At 44.9% G+C, this 20,692-nt stretch overlaps 1 protein-coding gene and 1 pseudogene across 1 annotated transcript; both read left to right on the forward strand.

Moving 5' to 3' along the window:
- The first annotated feature begins 819 nt into the window (after positions 1 to 819).
- On the forward strand, positions 820 to 1,217 carry LOC132367743 (small ribosomal subunit protein eS12-like; annotated as a pseudogene).
- Positions 1,218 to 3,989: 2,772 nt separating this feature from the next.
- Positions 3,990 to 5,168, forward strand: CCL21 (C-C motif chemokine ligand 21). The gene is made up of 4 exons (XM_059926325.1): positions 3,990 to 4,162; positions 4,263 to 4,383; positions 4,479 to 4,661; positions 4,743 to 5,168. Exons 1-4 carry the CDS (start codon positions 4,096 to 4,098, stop codon positions 4,765 to 4,767), a joined length of 396 nt encoding a protein of 131 aa, XP_059782308.1. The 5' UTR covers positions 3,990 to 4,095; the 3' UTR covers positions 4,768 to 5,168.
- Positions 5,169 to 20,692: the final 15,524 nt, after the last annotated feature.

The raw sequence follows: 20,692 nt of genomic DNA on the forward strand, positions 1-20,692 counted from the left end.
TATTACTAAGCTATAGTAATCAAAACAGTATGGTACTGGCATGAAAACAGACACATAGACCAGTGGAATAGATTACAGAGCCCAGAAATAAACCCATGCATATACGGTCAACCAATCTTTGAAAGGGGATCAAGAGCACAAAATGGGGAAAGGATAGTCTTTTCAAAAAATGGTGTTGGGGCTTCCCTGGTGGCGCAGTGGTTAGGAATCCGCCTGCTAATGCAGGGGACACGGGTTCGATCCCTGGTCTGGGAAGATCCCACATGCTGCGGAGCAACTAAGCCCGTGCGCCGCAACTACTGAGCCTGCGTGCCACACCTACTGAAGCCCACGTGCCTAGAGCCCATGCTCTGCAACAAGAGAAGCCACTGCAATGAGAAGCCTGTGCACCTCAACAAAGAGTAGCCCCCACTCACTGCAACTAGACAAAGCCCATGTACAGCAATGAAGACCCAACTCAGCCAAAAATAAAATAAATAAAATAAATAAAGAAAAAAAATGGTGTTGAAAAAAATGGATAGCCACATGTACAAGAATGATACTGGACCCCTACTGTACACCACTCACAAAAATTCAAATTAAAAACTTAAATGTAAGACCTGAAACCATAAAACTCCTAGAAGAAAACACAGAAGAAAATCTCCTTGGCATCAGTCTTGGCAATGATATTTTTGGATATGACAACAAAGGCAGAAATAAACAAGTAGGAGTACATCAAACGAAAAAGCTTCTGTATACTCTTTCCCTGCCTCTGCTGAGTAGCTCAGAGGTGAAGGTTGGGGTACATTCAAGATTCAGTTCCACCCATTACCTACCACCATGGCCAAGGAAGGCACTGGTGCTGGAGGTGCAATGGACGTTAATACTGTTTTGCAAGAGGTGCTGAAGACCACCCTCATCCACAATGGCCTAGCACATGGAATTTGCAAAGCTGCAAAGTGTTAGACCAGTGCCAAGCCCATCTTTGGGTGCCTGCATCCAACTGTGATGAGCCTATGTAAGTCAAGTTGGTGGAGGTCCTCCGTGCTAAACATCAAATCAACCTAATTAAGGTTGATGACAGCAAGAAACTAGGGGCGTGGGTAGGACTCTGTAAAACTGACAGAGAGGGAAAACCCTGTAAAGTGGCTGGTTGCAGTTGTGTGGTGGTTAAGGACTATGGCAAAGATTCTCAGGTCAAGGATGTCATCAAGAAGTACTTCAAATGCAAGAAATGAACAAATTAAAGACTTGGCTCTTTAAAATAAATAAATAAATAAGCAAGTTTCTACACAGCAAAAGAAACAATCAACAAAAAGAAAAGGCAACCTAGGGACATAGGAAATAGGAGAAAATATTTACAAACCATATATCTGATAAGGGGTTAATACCTAAAATATATAAGGAACTCCTACAACTCAATAGCAAAACAAACAAACAAAAACTCTGACTAAAAACTGGGAAAATGGGCTTCCCTGGTGGCGCAGTGGTTGAGAGTCTGCCTGCCAATGCAGGGGACGCGGGTTCGAGCCCTGGTCTGGGAAGATCCCACATGCCGCGGAGCAGCTAAGCTCGTGAGCCACAATTGCTGAGCCTGCGCATCTGGAGTCTGTGCTCCACAGCAACAGAGGCCACGATGGTGAGAGGCCCGCGCACCACAATGAAGAGTGGCCCCCACTTGCCACAACTAGAGAAAGCCCTCGCACAGAAATGAAGACCCAACACAGCCATAAATAAATAAATAAATAAATAAATAAATAAACCCCAAAAGGTTACGTAATTAAGAACTTTAAAAAAAATAAAAATAAAAAATAAGAATCAAATAATGTCAAAGGGGAAAACCAAATAGATAGAGTTATACCAATTAGTTAAAAAAAAAAAAAAAAACTGGGAAAATGACCTGAATAGATAGTTTTCCAAAGAAGACATACAAACAGCAAATGGGTATATGAAAAGATGCTCAACATCAATAATCACCAGGGAAATGCAAATCAAAACCACAGAGATATCACATCACACCTGTTAGGATAGCTATTATCAAAAAGATAAGGGATAAGAAATGCTGGAAAGGGTGTGGAGAAAATGGGAACACTTTTGCATTGTTGGTGAGAATGTATATTGGTACAGCCATAATGGAAAACAGTATGGAAGTTCCTCAAAAAATTAAAAAAGAAATACCATATGATCCAGCAATCCCACTTCTGGGCATATATCCAAAGGAAATGAAATCACTACCTCAAAGTGATATCTATACTCCCTTGTTCCTTGCATCATTATTCACAAGAGCCAAGATATGGAAACAGCCTAAGTGTCTGTTAATATAATAGATGAATGGATAAAGAAGATGTGAGATATATATATACATACAATAGAATATTATGCAGCCATAAGAAAAAGAAGGAAACCCTGCCATTTGTGACAACATGGATGAACCTGGAGGGCATTATGCTAAGTGAAATAAGTCAGAGAAATACAAATACTGTATGGTATCACTTACATGTGGAATAAAAAAAAAGGTCCAAACACATACAAATAGAGAGTAGAATGGTGGTTGCCAGGGGGTGGGGGTGGGAAAAATGGGGAGATGTCTGTCAAAGGGTACAAACTTTCAGTTATAAAATGAGTAAGTTCTGAGGATCGAATGTACAGCACAGTGATTGTAGTTAATAATACTGTATTGTGTACTTGAAATTTGCTAAGAAAGTAGATCTCAAGCATTCTCACTACAAAAAAAAAGGAAAAGGTATAACTATGTGAAGTGATGGAGGTGTTAATTAACTTGATTGTGGTAATTATTTCACAATGTATACATATATCAAATCATCACGTTGTATATTTTAAATACATACGATTTTGTCAATTATACCTCAGTAAAGCTGGGGGAAAAAACATAAGAGGAAATCTTCATGGCCTTGGATTTGGCAATGGTTTCTTAAATATGACACTAAAAACACAGGTAACCAAAGAAAAATAGATAAACTGAATTTTAAAATTTTGTGCATCACAGGACACTATCAAGAGAGTAAAAAGATGGAGCTGGAGGAATCAGGCTCCCTGACTTCAGACTAAACTACAAAGCTATAGTAATCAAGATAGTATGGTACTGGCACAAAAACAGAAATACAGATCAACGGAGCAGGATAGAAAGCCCAGAGATAAACCCACACACCTATAGTCACCTAGTCTATGACAAGGGAGGCAAAAATATGCAATGTAGAAAAGACAGACTCTTCAATTAAGTGGTGCTGGGAAAATTGGACAGCTACATGTAAAAGAATGAAATTAGAACACTCCCTAACACCATACACAAAAATAAACTCAAAATGGATTAGAGACCTAAATGTAAGGCCAGACACTATAAAACTCTTAGAGGAAAACATAGGCAGAACACTCTTTGACATAAATCCCAGCAAGATCTTTTTTGACCCACCTCAGAGTAATGAAAATAAGAACAAAAATAAACAAATGGGATCTAATGAAACTTAAAAGCTTTTGCACAGCAAAGGGAACCATAAACAAGACGAAAAGACAACCCTCAGAATGGGAGAAAATATTTGCAAATGAAGCAACTGACAAAGGATTAATCTCCAAAACATACAAGCAGCTCATGCAGCTCAATATCAAAAAAACAAGCAACCCAATCCAACAATGGGCAGAAGACCTAAATAGACATTTCTCCAAAGAAGACATACAGATGGCCAACAAACACATGAAAAGATGCTCAACATCACTAATTATTAGGGAAATGCAAACCAAAACTACAATGAGGTATCACCTCACACGAGTCAGAAAATTTTTAAATTTTTTAAATTTTTAAAAAAGACAAGGAGAGCCTCTCAGATTCAACTAATATTGAGGAGGTAGACTCAGGCTGCTTGGGGAACTGAATGGCTGTGTGAAGTTTTCATTTCCGCATACTAGTGAGGCTGGTTGCCAGGACAGGATCTGTCTTTCAGGAAGGAAAAGGAGGGAGATCCCTATACTTGCCTGGACAGAGTAGCTGGGGATGGGGGAAGTGAAAGTGTCCGCCTGCATAAATAGGCGGCACACCAGTCCCAGCCCACACACGGCCCCCCAGTTTGGAGCTGTCCACCTCTCCTGAGCTCTACCGTGGCCATGGCTCAGTCGCTGATTCTGAGCATCCTTGTCCTAGTCCTGGCCTTCTGCATCCCCCAGACCCAAGGTATCAAGGAGGGAGTTGCCTAGGACGGGGGCGAGGGGCTGGAGAGGCCTGGGTAGGAGCCTCCAAGCAGCCCCTCACTCTCTGTGAACCCCACCTGCAGGCAGTGATGGAGGAGCACAGGACTGTTGCCTCAAGTACAGCCTAAGGAAGATTCCCACCCACGTTGTCCGCAGCTACCGGAAGCAGGAACCAAGCCTGGGTTGCCCCATCCCAGCTATCCTGTAAGTGGGTACAAGGGGGTGGGTGCAGGCTGGCAGCTGAGTGGGAGGGCATGATGGGCAAGACTAAGACAGGCTTGCTGACCCCCGAACCCTAGGTTCTCGCCTCGGAAACGCTCTCAGCCAGAGCTATGTGCAGACCCTAGAAAGGCCTGGGTGCAGCAGCTGATGCAGCGTCTGGACAAGCCATCAGCCCCATGGAAACCAGCCCAGGACTGTAAGAAGGACAAGGGGGCCCCCAAGTCTGGCAAGAAGGGAAAGAGCTCCAAAGGCTGTAAGAGGTAAGGAAGCTAAAGGGACGGGGGGTGGGAAGTGAAGGGGAGCCTTGATCATCCCCTCAAACCCCTCTTCTGCCCTCCCAGGACTGAGACCCCAAAACGGCCATAGCCCAGTGATGAGCCCGGAGCCCAGGAGGTCCCCACCAGTCTCATCAGGGCTTGGAGCCCCAGCCCAAGGGACAAGAAGCGGGCTAGGAGAGAGGGAGGACTCAGGGGCCCCAGAGCAGCCACCCCATGCTGGCCTTGCCTCGCCCCTTCTCCAGCTTCAACCACCCCTCTGCATACCCACCCTACCCTGCATGGCTGAGCTGCCCACACCAGGCCAGGCCTAGAGAGGCAGAGAAGGGAAAGTCCCAAAGAAAATGTGAGAGGTGGCAGCAGGACTGTCCCCTCTGAGGAAAGGTCACCCAGGGCCCTGGACCTGACCGTGCTCCACACTGCACCCACCTCTTCTTTGTAAATATGATTTATACCTAACTGAATAAACAGCCATTCTGGCCTTCTTCCCAAGTATCTGTTCCTGTGTGTTTGTGTCCACAGAGAAGCCACTGTCACCACAGGGTGGAGTCACACACTCTGGGGTCCCGGCCAAGAGCTCAGGCTGGCAAATTCTATATCCTCACCCACCCCAAGAGTTTCCTTGCTTCCCAGGTGCCCAGACCTGTGGGCAGTAAAAGGGAGGCTGACAGGCAGGGTGGGACCTGGGCTGCCCCTGGTCTCTGAGAAATCCCCGCCAATGAAGAGACAGCGGATCCCAGGCACACGTCCCCAACAGCTCCGCGGGCCTCTGAGACCCTGAAGAGATCCCTTCCCTGATTCCGCCCAGCATTCTCTCACTCCCAGCTTCACCGGGGACTGCCTCCCCTTTCCTTGGGGTCTACTGGAGGGAGGCGGGAGCCTGGGCCTGCCTGTAACACAGGTGAACACAAGTTCTACTGAAACCTGCCCTATGCAGAGTTCCAGCCCTGGGAGCCCTCGAGAGCCCCCATCTCCTCCCAAAGACCCCAGAGGACTCCCTTCCGCCCTGACCAGTGAAGCAGGGTCTACGGCCTCTCCTTACTGTTTGATGGGGCTATGTGCTCTTTATTCCTGAGTTCTCTATTCATCCCTCAGCTTCCTTCCAGTTGGGAAAGCATCCTCCCCTTCCCTTTTCTCCTTTCTCCCCTAGGTGGGGCCTGGGGCACTTTAGCCCCTTTAACCTCTTGAGGCCAAGGAATAAGTCTCCAATGGCAGGAATTTGGAACCCCAGAACTCAGATGTAAATTAGTCTCCTCTCCAAGAAGACTCCAGTCTGACTCTCCTGTACCTCTCCCTCCCCAGAGCAGAGATCCTCCAATTCCCCGCTTCGCCCTTAGGCTAGGAGAGAGAGGACCATTAAATGGGGCCAGGCCACGTGGGAAAGAAGGGAACAGATCGTGGGAGAGGGGCAAGGAACTAGAGGTGGCTGCCACCACCTTCTCCTTCCACCGGGGCCTGAGCATGCCACAGCACTTACCGCTTATTATAGTCATTAAAATATTTGCTCTCTGCTCCTTCTGAGTCCAGTGAAGATAGGGGCTGCTCCCTACCTATCATCATGCAGCAGGTGTGATCTTAGTCTACAAACTCTGATGTTCAAGATTTACTGCACTTTAAAATGTTCTTTCAGGAGTTCCCTGGCAGTCCAGGGATTAAGACTCGGCACTTTCACTGCCAGGGCCCGGGTTCAATCCCTGATCAGGGAACTAAAATCCTGCAAGCCGCATGGTATGGCCAAAAAAAAATAAAATAAAATGTTCTTTCAATGAACCTACTCCAAGCCCCTGCACCAGAGCGCTGGCACTCTTGGGATCCCATCTGCCAAGGGCTGTGCAAAGGTCAAAGAAACAGCAAGGCACAGGAGAGGCTTCCTACGTGCCCTCGACACCATCCCATCATTGGACATCAGTCTCACCAGTGAATGCTGTGGCCCCTGTGTTCCCAGCAGGTATGACTCCCCAGGTCCTAGACTCTCAAACTCTTAGCTCTGTGCCACATTTGAGCCATGGGAGCTCAGCTATGAGAGCCTCCGGGCTTGGACCTAGCTTCCCCAGACATCTCCCCAGAGCCATCTACTCAGGTGGCTTGCTTGCTTCATCCCAGTCAAGGATTAAAGCCCACTGCCCATACTGGCTGGACGTACACACCAATCCCCTCCACAGTCTTAAAAAACTCTCTCCAAAACCCTCCCTCTTCCCAGTCCCTCCTAGGTATAACCTCTTCCCAGGTTTGCTTTAAACTTTTACAAAGGCAGAACGGACTCTAATATCAGGGTGCTACTACTCTCAGCCCTACCAAAACCCTCGCTTGCTCTAAAGAGAAAAGAAAATCATCAGCAAAAAGAGAAAAAAAGGAAAACATAGGCAAAACAAAGCAAAACTTCGTATTTCACTAAATTATCCTGCCACACTGCATAGCTGGTATTTGCCTCAAGCCCTGCCCTGAGTAGCATGCAATATAATATCTATCTTATCAGAGAATGAGTCCCTACTCTCCTTTTCTGCCTTCATCTTTGACAATATTGTCCTGTTCTTTCTTCTTTCTGTAAGATCCATAATTCAAAAAAATCAAATAATACATACTCATGGTTTAAAAAAATCAAAAAGTACCAAAAGGCTTATTCTGAACAACCATTTCCTGCAACTTTTAACTCTTAAGCTACTTCCTCTAGGACTTAGTGCCATAAGTGTAAATACTTTGTTCATACCTCTGTTTCTTCATTTACCTATTTTTAAAGTTATCAACTGAGGGACTTCCCTGGCAGTGCAACGGTTAAGACTCCACGCTCCCAATGCAGGGGGCCCAGGTTTGGTCCCTGGTTAGGGAACTAGATCCCACATGCATGCCGCAACTAAGAGTTCATATGCCACAACTAAGGAGCTGGCGAGCCACAACTAAGGAGCCCACCTGCCGCAACTAAGACCCGGCGCAACCAAATAAATTTTTTTTTAAAAAGTTACCTATTGACTTCCTATTATAAAAAGTGGAGATTTAGCTCTCTTATTAACCCTCTTCTCCTGTCACCCTATCCTCTAAATACAGCTATACCACTATATTTAGACAATGATCAGAATTTACATCATGATGACCATGTAAATGTTGTTCACTGCAGAGCAAAGTAGCGTACTGTGCTTACTTTCCTTTTGTCACTCAGCTTTTTGTTTTTCTTAAAGATTCAAATTGTTCTTCCTTTTTTTAAAATACATCTACCTTCCCATTGTCATAGCCTCAGTATTTTTCAAACACTTCATCATAGGATTAAAGACCTAATGTTTAAAATATATGTTATAGAAGACAATATAGGTGAGGATGGTTATAATCTTGAGGTAGAAAAAGAACTTCTTAAACATAAAACCATAAAACACAAACCATAGGGGGAAAGATCAACACCACCAAATTCAAAGACAAGTAGGAGTTCAGGGTAAAGATGGCAAATTAAACACATGTATTTATTTTCACTCCTTCTTGAGCCCCAACTAAAACTAAAGTAAGTGTTTCTAAGGACTTCCTTGGTGGTCCAGTGGTTAAGAATCCGCTTGCCAATGCAGGGTACGTGGGTTCGAGCCCTGGTCAGGGAACTAAGATCCCAAATGCCGCGGGGCAACTAAGCCCGCGCTCCACAACTAGAGAGGCCGCGCTCCACAACAAAGACCCAGCGCAGCCAAAAAAATAATAATAATAAAAATAAAATAAATAAAGTAAATGTTGCTGGTGTGTGTATACATTTGTAAAGGCATCAAATCACAAAGATCCAAATGGGAGGGGAGATAAAAGTAACTTTCCAGAAGATTGCTGTTTAGATAAGTAAATATTTCAGTAAAAATAAGTACAAAGCATAAAATGAAATTATTAAGTTGGAGGACTTCCAAATTTACACAGAGTAAAAAGAAATATTTTACTGAATACTAGTCTGCCAGTGTTCAACAGTAAGACAATTAATGGCTTTTACTAGAAAAGTGAAAAGAAAAAAATTCCAAAGATCAGTCATCCCCCAAATGTACAAAACCATCATCCCACAAACATGAAAACTCATTGTAATCCCTGGAATTTCCTTTAACAGTAATTACTATCTTCTAACAATGTCACCCTCAGTGCCACTCAGAAAATTACGATTACTAATACCATGTTTTCAAATGATTTTAGCACCATCTCTTCCATGAAATGATAACACACCCACACACACTTACAAAGTGGTGGGCCAGCTCCTTCTTGTCAGTGTTGCCTCAAAGTCTGAAGCCTTCTGCTTCCCCTGGTTCACTCCTTCTTTGTAAATCCTTTAAGGGCCTCTTTGACACAAATGTAAAGGATGGATGGGGCTAGTAAGAGCTCCCAGAATTACAGCTAATAGAAATGTCTTAACAACCTCAGTCATATGAACTGGAAACTAATTTCAAACTAAGCAACCAGATTTCTTAACACTCCTCTCCCTCCATGGTACCTGGGCCACACTTTCGCTAGCCACTGTTTCATTCTTTACTCATCAATCATTAGAGGGACATGATCACCAATGACAGGATCTTTCTTTTGACATCTTCAAAAATGGGGTACTATGGGGCTACCAGCACAGCACCACTGACATATTTGGCATCTTCTGCCCAGCTTTCTGGCACAGGAAGGTCAGAGGGACTGGGTCTATACTTGCTATTTATGAAAGCTCAAAACTAATTTGTTTCCTAGCTTTAATCATTTACCTGTGAAAAGGTCTTCAGCTTCAACTGACCTCTTTTGTGAAGTTCTTTTTCTTTGCACGTCCAGGTGTTACTTATCCTTGTATTTGGGGACAAAGTGATGCTATTTTGTTAAAAATCATCAATGTTTCTTTCCTTTGCCATCAATCTTGACCGATGAATTACCTCTTTTATGGATGTTGAAATTGCCAAGCCTTTTTCTAATGCCTATACTTGGTATTCTTCTAGCGGTGGCTATTCTGCAGTTCCCCTACAGAGATTGTGTTACCTATGTCAGGAAGCTGAAAACTTCATTTTTCAAGAAATCCATTTCCCAGTTGGTGGCAAACAAAAACACCCCAGGGAAGCTCTGCTGCCATGTTCTTGAAGACTTTTGCTTAGAGTCATGGATTGTGCTAATAATAAATTTCAATCTAATATTAAATGAATAACCGAACTCCACCTGTGATTACCTGAGCAGCCGGCGCCAATTTCGGTTCAGAATACCCACAGCGGACGGGTATTAAACTCCACTTGGCCTCATTGCCCGGCTCCGCCACTAGGAGGCAGCATCGTCGTCGCGGTCCTCGGTCCTCCAAAGGCAAACAGGCTTGTGGGTTGAATACTACTGTTCTCATTTCCTTCATCTTTCTGGGGTTTTTTTTTTTCCCCCCCCTTTATTATTTGTCCTCAAATGTGTCTCATGCTAGACCAGGGGTCTAGAATTTTCCTATGTCCACCGATGAGCAGGACAAACTCGTTTTCCGCCCCTGTCCAGGTGAAAGCACTTCATCCTCCGGCACCGAGCATCGCGCCAGGCACACCAGTTAGGCTTTCAATAAACCTTTAGAGCCTATGGTTTCAACCTAAAGGTTGAAAGAAACCTTTCTTAGAGTTGGCACCGTAATTACGTGGTTTAAGGAATCAATCGGGTGCGGGTTATTTATGCTGCGAAGGAAGTCCCGGAGGTAATGTGAACTTCCTTCAGCCTTTAAGACAAACATTGCTTCCTGTCTTCCACGTTGGGCGCCCTGGACTCAGGATAAGTTGGGAATACTTGGGGTGGGGAAGACAAATACTCACGGAAAAACACCGGCCTCCGGCCGCCCATGCGTCCCAGCCTGCCCAGCCGAGTACCCGCGGATTCAGGGGCCCGAGTGGCAGAGATTTGGCGGGACAGCCGCTGTGCTCGGCCCGGGGTAATCGCCGCCCGGGGGCTTCCCGGTCCCACGCCGACCCCAGGTCCTGGGGCTGCGGGTCCCACCCGCAGCCCGAGTCTCCCCTCTGCACGTTCCGCCCGTGTGCCGGGACCCGCGCGCTGGGACCCGGGGCCGGACCCTCGGCCTCGGGACCAGCGGGGGCCTGGAGCGGGGACAGCACCAGAGGCCTTGCCAGGCCCACGGACTTTGGGCCCAACGCCCTTCTCAATCTCTCTGAGCAGCCCGCCGGGTCGGGGCCGCACCCCGCCCTTGCTAGAGCACCCCCCACCCGCCAGCGCCCACCCACCCCTCAGCCAGAGCGGCGCCCACTCCAGAGCCTCCCTTCCCAGACTGGTGCGCCCTCTGCAGGCCTGGGAGGGGAGACACATCAGGCACAGACGTGGACACAGAGCCACAGCTCTCTCTCACACACACACACACACACACACACACACACGTGGATGACGGGCACACCAGTCACGCTCAGCCCCACAGACACAGCTCCTGATACGCACATTCATCCATTCAACAAACATTTATTAAGCATCTAATCGAGATGCTCTCCACAATCGTTTACTCCCCGGTACTCCCACTCCTACCATGGCCTTGGTTGACTTCCCTGGCTTCGCTGCTGCCTTACCTGCCTCAATGGCTAAAGTGCCCTCCACCCAAGATCTCCGACCCCTGGGGCATGGATTTGGTCAGACCAGGGAGCATGAAGGCTGAGCGGGCTCCTTGGGAGAGTGTGGTGCCAAGATGAGCTGAACTGCCCTGAGCTGGGAGATTTGTCCAAAGCTCACACTGAACCAGGAACCCCACGAAGGCCACGTGGCTAAGAGGGTGAACTAGGTAAAGCAGGTAGCACACTGAGGGCTCTATGGGTGTGGTCAGAAACTGTTTCAAACCCACCTCCCTGGTCTCCACCACCCCACCACTGGATCATTTAAACCAATGACTGGGGAGTTGGTGCCTTAAACCTTCCACCCATAGGGCCTATGCCCTCCCCCTTTTTGCCATGATAGAAGGTACCATCAGAACACCTGACGGCTGTCACCTTCCCTGATTCCTCTTCTTCTCCCTGATCTGTCAGTGTTAGGGAGCTCCAGGCCTTGGAACTTGATGCCTTCTATCTACACTCACTCCCTTGATGACCTCATTGTCTTATGGTTTTAAATACCATCCATATGCTCCCAAATTTTTATCTTCAGCTAGAATCTCTCCCCGGAACTCTAGACTCATACTACCAACTACCTACTTAACATCTCCACTTATATGTCCAGAATGCAGCTTCATCTTAAAAAGTCAAAACAAGGCTCCTGGAGGGAGAGATAAATTAGGAGTTTGGGATTAAAATATACATGCTACTATATACAAAATAGATAAGTAACAAGGACCTGTATAGCACAGGGAACTATACTCAGTATCTTGTAATAACCTATAATGGAAAAGAATCTTAAAAAGACCAGCGGGACCAGCGGTCCCCTGTATATATACAACTGAATCACTTTGCTGTATACCTGAGACTAACACAGCATTCTAAATCAACTATATTTCAATAAAAATTTTTAAAAAACAAGGCTCCTGACCTTCTCACAAACCCACTCCTCTACAGTCGTCCACATCTTGGTAAATATAACTCTAACAATCACGTTGCTCAAGCCAAAAACATTGAAGTATTTTCTCTGTCTCTCCTTCTCTTCTTTCTCTCATATCTTATGCTGAACCCCTCAGCAGAGCCCACTGGCTCTACATTCAAAATATTTCCAGAATCTGACCACTTCTCACCAACTCTCAGCAACCTCATGTCCTCCCTGAATTATTGCAATTGCCTCCAAGCTGGTCTCCAGGCTTCCATTTTTGCACCACTTTGGTCTATCTTCCATTCGACAGCTACAGGGAGCCTTTAACACATACCAGATCATGTCACTGTTCAAAACCCTCCAAAGGTTCCCCAGCTCATTCAGAGTAGAACATAAACCCTGCAATGGCCTACAAAGCCCTACACTATGTGGCCCATGTTGTTATCTGACTGTATCTCCTACCACTCTACTCTTTGCTACTTCCCTCCCATAACATTGGCCTCCTTTCTATTCCTCAAATACACTTTTGCCTCAAGACCTTCATATTTGCTATTTTCTCGTCTAAAGCATCTTCCCCAGATCTCCACATGGCTCTCTCCCTCACGTTCTTCAGATCAACTCTCTGCTCAAATGTAATCAGACAAGACTTCCATGACCACCCTCCCCAATACTCCCTATCCCTCTAGCCTTCTTTATTTTTCTTCATAGCACCTACTGCCATCTGACATACTATTTTTTTTTCTTGTTTGCTTACTGCCTGTCTCCTTCATAAGAATAAAAACTCCAGGGACTTCCCTGGTGGTCCAGTGGGTAAGACTCCACACTCCCAAAGCAGGGGGCCCGGGTTCGATCCCTGGTCCGGGAACTAGATCCCGCGTGCATGCCTCAACTAAGAAGTCCAAATGCCGCAACTAAGAAGCCCGCATGCCACAACTAAAAGATCCCGCATGCAGCAACGAAGATCCCACATGCCACAACTAAGACCCAGAGCAGCCTAAATGAATAAATATTTAAAAAAAAAAAAAAGGAATAAAAACTCCACAAGAGCAGGAATGTCTTTCTGTTTCGTTTACTGCTGTGTCCCAGTGCCAAGAACAGTGTCTGGAACATAGGACGCCCTCAATAAATATTTATTGAATGAATGTGGTGTAAATCCCTTGTTTATTATTATTTCATTATTTCACCCTTTGCTGCTGATTCTCAGGATCTTTCCCAACAGGCATTCCAGGAAGACAGTATTGAAATTGATTTGAAACCTTTATGCCAGCTCTGCACTATACCCTTGTATCCTATAAGATCTTGGAGGGAAACAAATGGCATGACCCAAAAGTCTTAATAGAAAAGAATTTAGTGAAGGGTCAACTTACAGAGGTGAGGGCAGGGTTGTTGTGGGCGGCCACTGCACATGAATTTGTACAGCTCCAAACTTCAGGCCATCTCTCCTGGACAAAGTGGACATTCAATGTACTGCCTGAAATTCTGCCCACTGAGAGGACTTCCCTTCACCACTGTCTTTCAGGGCCACCCCTGAATGTAAGCAACTGTCTACTTTTGACTGATGCCAGCATACCCCAGAGACCCATCTGAAAATCAAGACCATACACTTCCTCTCTCTGTTAACTGTTTATAGAAAACTTCTCCATGAAGGCATAAGTACGATCAGAAGAAGAAGCAGAAAACAATAAAAGTAGGAATCTGAGTCACCTGCCCACGCTTTTACTCATGCCTTCTGAAATTTCTAAGGCCTGGTCTCAAATGTACAATGTTCCTTTGACAGTGGAACTCTGGCCATGCACATCCGACTATATGACTTGCTATAGGTAACACCCTAGGTTGCGTTGTCACTGGGTGATCTATAGTCTGAGTTTTAAACCAGGGCCCAGTGGCAAATCAGGACTGATTTTCAAAGAGTAAATAATTGTTAGCAGAAGAGGTATGTCCTTACTCCAACACCCTACGGGTCTTTCCTGTAATGCTCCTTCTGGGGCTCCTGTCTCACCCTTCTCTGCCACAGACAATCTGAAATTTCCTGGATTTACGAGTCATAAGGCCCAAGTAGCCAGGCAACTTTCCCCAGAGCCTAGACCTGCTGCAGACTCCTTCCTTGCTCTGGGCCTCATTCAAATCTGTCAGCTTTATGCCATATCCAATAAATATTTTGCTGTACTACACCTAACTATGATGTATGTTGCCTCCAAAATCCAAACAGCTCTTTAAGCATTGTGCCTCTTCATGGTAAATGTGCAACATTCCCCAGATCACTGTTTTTCAGCTTCTCCCTACCTCTAATAGCCTAGAAATTTTACCCATGTTGCAGGATCCTGAATTTTTGGAAGATTTCTTTCTCTCCCTCTGACATACATAGGTCTTACTGAGGCATTTAGGGCGACTGCTATTTCTTGTGCGCCAGTAAACATAATGTCATCAGTTTAAAGGACTACTTTGATACTCTGTGAGATATCCAGATTATCTTATGATAATCAGAGCAGGAAAGCTGATAATATCCCTGAGGTAAAACAGTGAAGGTCTGCAAAGTAAAGGAGCTGTTACAGTGGAGGATTACTGGACTGAATGTCAATATTATGACATAGAAAAAATATATATATATATATGTGTCATCTTGGGTATGTTACTTAACTTCTTGTCTCATATGTAAAATGGGATAGTAGTAGTATTGTTGGGAAATTATGTGAGATAGTATATGTAATGTAGAGCACTTAGAATGGTATATGGTTCAACCAAAGACTATATATGTGTTTGCTTTCTTCATGGTATTTTATTGTGTATATGCAATATAATTAATTTAGCTAGTTTCCCATTGATCAATGTATAGCATTTTCAATTCCTCTGCTATTCCAATGTTGTTGTCAATATCCTTACATATCCATTACCATTGGCAAAAAAATAATAATAATAAAACAGTGAAGGTGTATTTCTGTCATTATAGTTGAAAACGAATGGATTTCAATGGTCCTTAAGTGACTGGTACAGAAAGAAGGCATGTGCTAGATTATTAGCTGTAATATGCTGTACCAAGGGCTGAAGCATCTTTAAGTCTTTGAAGGTGCTCTATTCTATGCACATTCTCTAGCAACAAAGCATTGCTTTAAGTTTACTATTGTAGGGGGGAACATGGTGGGGCAGGCACAGTTCAAAGGACTTCCACTTGGCCCTTCCTACCATAATTTTCCTCACTCCACGGTCAAGGAACCAGTGTGGAGACCTTGCTAACTACTAAGTATAGTTATTCCCACTATACATTCTGAAACTAGAGAAATAACCACTGGATAGGTCTTACAGACTCACTGTGAGATGGACCTGAACCAAGATCCTTCTACCACCTGAACTCCATAAACTCTTACTCTGACTAGTGGACCACAATGGGGTTTTGGGTCCCCAAGACTCGTATTAACATGAGACAGTATCTAATAATCCCCCAAAGATCTGAATATTTTCTGTTCACCAGTCAGAGTCACCCTGGCAAACGGCTACAGATCTCTCTAGGGAAGGCTTAGAGAAGTGATTCTCAAATTTTAGCATACGTCAAAATCACCAGAAAGGCTTGTTAAAATACAGACTATTTTAGTGGCTAGGCCACTCCCAGAGTTTCTGGTTCAATGGAGTTGAGGCAGAGTCCAAGAATTCGCATTTCTGCCAAGTTCCCAGGTGATGCTGATGCTGCTGGTCCAGGGACCACACTTTGAGAACAACTGACTAGAAGAAGGATCTATAGAGTCCACCTGTGAAAAGACTCAAGCCTTCCCACCCCCCACCATCCAATCAAGGGGCTCCAGGTCTGGGGAACTGATTTAAGTCAAGGAACTGGGTAAAAGACTGTAAATCCCCAATACAATTTGAATCAAGTTTCTCCCTACCTGGCCTAGACATTTTACACTTATATGGGTCAGTAAGTTGTCCATCTATTTCATTCCTAGGAACACTATGATCAATTAGCTACCACCACAGATCCTTACGAGCAAAGCACAATGATTACCACTTGTCCCTGCAGCTTATTTAGTAATTTCATTCATCTTATTGCTCAGAAGGTGAGCATCTAGACTCTATCACTCAAAGATTCCATTATTCTCCTTGAAATGAGATTGCCCAGTCCCAAGAGAACATCTCCCATCCTCATCTCCTGCCTACTAAAGAAACCACTACAGGGCTTCCCTGGTGACGCAGTGGTTAAGAATCCGCCTGCCAATGCAGGGGACACGGGTTTGAGCCCTGGTCCGGGAAGATCCCACATGCCGCGGAGCAACTAAGTCCATGCGCCACAACTACTGAAGCCCGCATGCCTACAGCCCATGCTCCACAGCAAGAGAAGCCACCTCAACGAGAAGCTCCCACACCGCAACGAAGAGCAGCCCCCACTTGCCGCAACTAGAGAGAGCCCGCACGCAGCCATGAAGACCCAACACAGCCAAAAATAAATTTTTAAAAATAAATAAATTTATTAAAAAAAAAAAAAAAGAAACCACTACAGTGCTTTTCATAGTTAGTGTTCCCATCACCAGTGCTTTTCTTATGGGCTTGGAGAAGGAATTATCTTCCTGGGCCCTTCAGAGTTAGTGGTTGCACATAAGAGGGGCCTCCAACATTCCCATCTCTGTAACCTTTGCACTCCGTCCTCGTTTTGCTACTCAAGGTATATTCTGAGGGCCAGCAGCATCAGCATCGCTTAGAAGTTTGTTAGAAACACAACATCTTGGACTTCACCCAGACTTACTTAATCAGAATCTGCAGTTTAATAAGATCCCCCCAGTGAATCATATGCACCTCAAATTCTGAGGAAGACTGTTCTACAATACACCAGTGAGGTTCTAGCACCTCAACCTCATTGATCATAGGCCACTGTTGAGTCCAGGCTTCCAGTAACCAAGTCAACAGATTATTAACACCATTCCCAGGTGCTCAGCTAATACAGTAATACCCAAATCCTGGATAAGGGCATACATATCAATAAATCTGTCCTCACTGGTCCCCGAGATTCTCCCAATACGGTTGACAAGTTCTTGCAACTCCTTCAGTGTACATGCTATTGTTCTTGGAGCATATCTTGTACATTCCCATCCAGGCTATGTTAGAATCAAACTCTCATTATGGGCCTGGAGGCTATGAAGGGTGGTGAGGGTGGGTCCTGAAGAGGACCCCTGCATGCCTTTTGCCAGGGAGTTATTAAAAACATTTTTTAATGGATGGGAAGGCTGGATCATTCATGGTTTGCAGGGGGAGGAGTGTTCTTCTGCCAGCAAGGAAGGTTTAAGGGAATTTAAAGGTCCAAAATTCTCAGCTTTGTTCATCTCTGCCTAAACGTCCCCATTCCAAGTCTCAGAGTCCTTCTCCTTCCCAAGAGTGTGCTTATTCTAGTATTAGGAATATGGTGGGGTTGTGCATTTACCTGGTGTTGCAACTCTACCACACATACAATCAGTTTTGGGGCTTGATCCACAGCCATATCTGCCATATGGCTATGGATCACATGAATTAAAGATGACTTAAGAATTCCATAGTGAAGGGGGATAAATTAGGAGGAGAGGGATAAATTAGGAGCTTGGGATTAACAGAAACACACTACTATGTATAGAATAAATAAACAACAAGGACCTACTGTAGAGCACAGGGAACTATATTCAATACCTTGTAATAACCTATAATGGAAAAGAATCTGAAAAAGAATAGATATATAGATATATATGTAACTGAATCACTTTGCTGTACACCAGAAACTAACACAACATTGTAAATCAACTGTACTTCAATTAAAAAAAAATTCCATAGAAGTTGTCTGAATCTCTACCCATAACTTGAATTAGAATTTCATGTTCTTAAACTTTTCTTTTTCTTATGTAATTGTGCCAGCACAATCAGAAACAGGCAGCCCACCCAACAATGTATGTAATGACCATGTGAAATCACCATTTGCGGCCATAGCAATTAAGTACCTGAGGCATTTTATCTCCTAATGTCTTTCCCTCCATCAGCATCCCACACTGCACCTCACTTAGTGATAGTCTTAAGTGATGGTGTTGCTTCTTCATGTTCTGGATCACTCGTGTCCTCTTTCCCCATGCAAGGAGGTTTGTGCACTCAGCAAACATATGAGCAACCCAATCCCAGGATCCCATTTTGGAAATCTATTTCCTGGGATGTCTTCTGGTACCACTTACTGTATCAGTTAGGATCCTGGCAGGAAACAGACGGCACACTCAAAAAAAGTCTAACCAGAAAGATTTTAATAAAGGGGCTATTTAAGAGGTGGGGGTCAAGATTAAGGAACCAACACGGAAGAGTGGGGCACTCAGGGTTCAGCAATAGCAGGAAACCATTACCATACCAAGGCCTGAAGGGGCCAGAGGAAGGAACAGTGTTTCGGGAGCCTCAGAGATAAACCCACGGAGAGGAGGCAGCCCAAAAGAATCTAACTGTAGATCAGTGGTTCTCAAACTTCAGCATGTATCAGAGTCATCAAGGGTGTGTTAAAATATGGATTGCTCCAGTAGGTCTGGAGTAGGACCTGAGAATTTGCATTTCTCACAAGCTCCCAGGTGATGCTGATGCTGCTGTCCAAAGACCACTCTTTTTTTTTAATTAATTTATTTTTTTTTATTTTTTATTTTTTGGCTGCGTTGGGTCTTCATTACTGCGCACGGGCTTTTCTCTAGTTGCAGTGTGCAGGGGCTACTCTTCGTTGCAGCACGTGGGCTTCTCATTGAGGTGGCTTTTCTTTGTTGTGGAGCATGGGCTCTAGGTGCGTGGGCTTCAGTAGTTGTGGCACGTGGGCTCAGTAGTTGTGGCTCGTGGGCTCTAGAGCACAGGCTCAGTAGTTGTGGCGCACAGCCTTAGTTGCTCCACAGCATGTGGGATCTTGCCGGACCAGGGCTCGAACCCGTGTCCCCTTCATTGGCAGGCGGATTCTTAACCACTGCATCACCAGGGAAGCCCCCGAAGACCACCCTTTAAGAACAACTGCCACAGAGTAAATTATTAACTATCAGAACTATAGCAAGATGAAGGATTTGGAGAATTAATACTCCAACCTCTCTCTCCTACCACTGATCTCCTGCTGCTGCCTCCCATGGGCCAAGCCCAAACAGAAGCTAAAGGATAAGGGATCCTGAGTAATACTGTCTGTAGAGGTCACCCTTCTAGAGAACAGAGCAGGGCAGAGAAGAGTGGAGAATGGAGGGGGGTGGGGCAACAGAGAAAAATCAGAACCACCATAAAGAGAAGGATCCATGGAAAGATGGAGAGATAGATGCATTGACAGACATCTGAATAAAAGGATAGAATAATAATAATGGTTAATATTGAGTGTTTATTGTGTACCAGCCTCTAAACTAAGGGTTTTGCTCAAATTACTTCATTTAATCCTAAGAATTAAAAGCTATTACCATTCTTGTTTTACAGATAAGGACACTAAGACACAGAAACTAGATACTTTGCACATGGTCACACAGCTAGCAAGTAATGTAATCTAAATCCCAACCTAAGTATGCTGTGTGTAGAGCCTCACTCCCCTGTGCTGTTCTGTGGTCAATGGCAGACAGGCAGTGTGGGATGGTAGGAAAGAGTGTAAATCTTAAAGATGCCTGGGTTCAAGACACTTATTTGCTTTGTGACCTTGTGCTCTGAGCCTCATTCCTTATGTGTTAAAAGAGATAATAATATGATAATAAAAACTACTTCCTAGGGCTTCCCTGGTGGCGCAGTGGTTAAGAATCTGCCTGCCAGTGCAGGGGACGTGGGTTTGAGCCCTGGTCTGGGAAGATCCCACATGCCGCAGAGCAACTAAGCCCGTGCGCCACAACTACTGAACCTGCGCTCTAGAGCCCGCGAGCCACAAGTACTGAAGCCCGTGCACCTATGCTCCGCAACAAGAGAAGGCACCGCAATGAGAAGCCCGCACGCAGCAACAAAGACCCAACACAGCCAAAAATAAATAAATAAATAAATTTATTTAAAAAACTACCTCCTAGTTTTTTGGGGAAAGTTAAGCAAGGTAACAGTGGTCAAGTCCTTGGTATGAAGTCTAGCACCTAGTAAACAATCAGAAATACTATTACTACTATTATTATTAATGGATGGAAAGAAAAATAAGTCAGAAACTTATGAGTGAAACACTCTCCCATCCAAAAGAGGGTTCAGGGCTTGGGTAGGGATGGGTGAATGGGTGTCCCACATATTAATTTCTCTTCTGAGGACTTCTCTTCTGATCTATCTCTGGTTTTTCTCATAGGGATGGGAAATCATTTGTTCCCTCCCCCATCTGTCTATTCCTTGAAATTTGTGGGATTTGTGTGAGGGGGCTGGCCAGCCCCCTCTCCTTAGAAATCCCCTCTTGGTTCCCAGGATCCAGAGGAAGGGAAAGATGAAGGGAGTTATGCCAGGCCAGGCTCCCTCCAGCTGTTCTGTTGACCCAGGTGTTGGGCAGATGAAAATGGTAACTCGAGAAAGGGACAGTGCTGCTGAGTCAGGAGGTTGAATCCCAGAGGCCTGAGATGTGGGAAGAGGTGGTGGGCCTCCTTCCAAGGAACATTCCTTCTCAACTCTGCATGTCCCAAGGGAGA

This window comes from Balaenoptera ricei, chromosome 6 (genome assembly GCF_028023285.1).
Source record: "Balaenoptera ricei isolate mBalRic1 chromosome 6, mBalRic1.hap2, whole genome shotgun sequence".
NCBI lineage: Eukaryota > Metazoa > Chordata > Mammalia > Artiodactyla > Balaenopteridae > Balaenoptera > Balaenoptera ricei.

Bases quoted from the DNA above. Each gene is read 5' to 3' on its own strand.
- CCL21 (XM_059926325.1), top strand. From the start codon at position 4,096: ATGGCTCAGTCGCTGATTCTGAGCATCCTTGTCCTAGTCCTGGCCTTC. The intron at 4,163-4,262 runs GTATCAAGGAGG...CCCCACCTGCAG, and splicing joins CTGCATCCCCCAGACCCAAG to GCAGTGATGGAGGAGCACAG. The intron at 4,662-4,742 runs GTAAGGAAGCTA...CTGCCCTCCCAG, and splicing joins AGCTCCAAAGGCTGTAAGAG to GACTGAGACCCCAAAACGGC.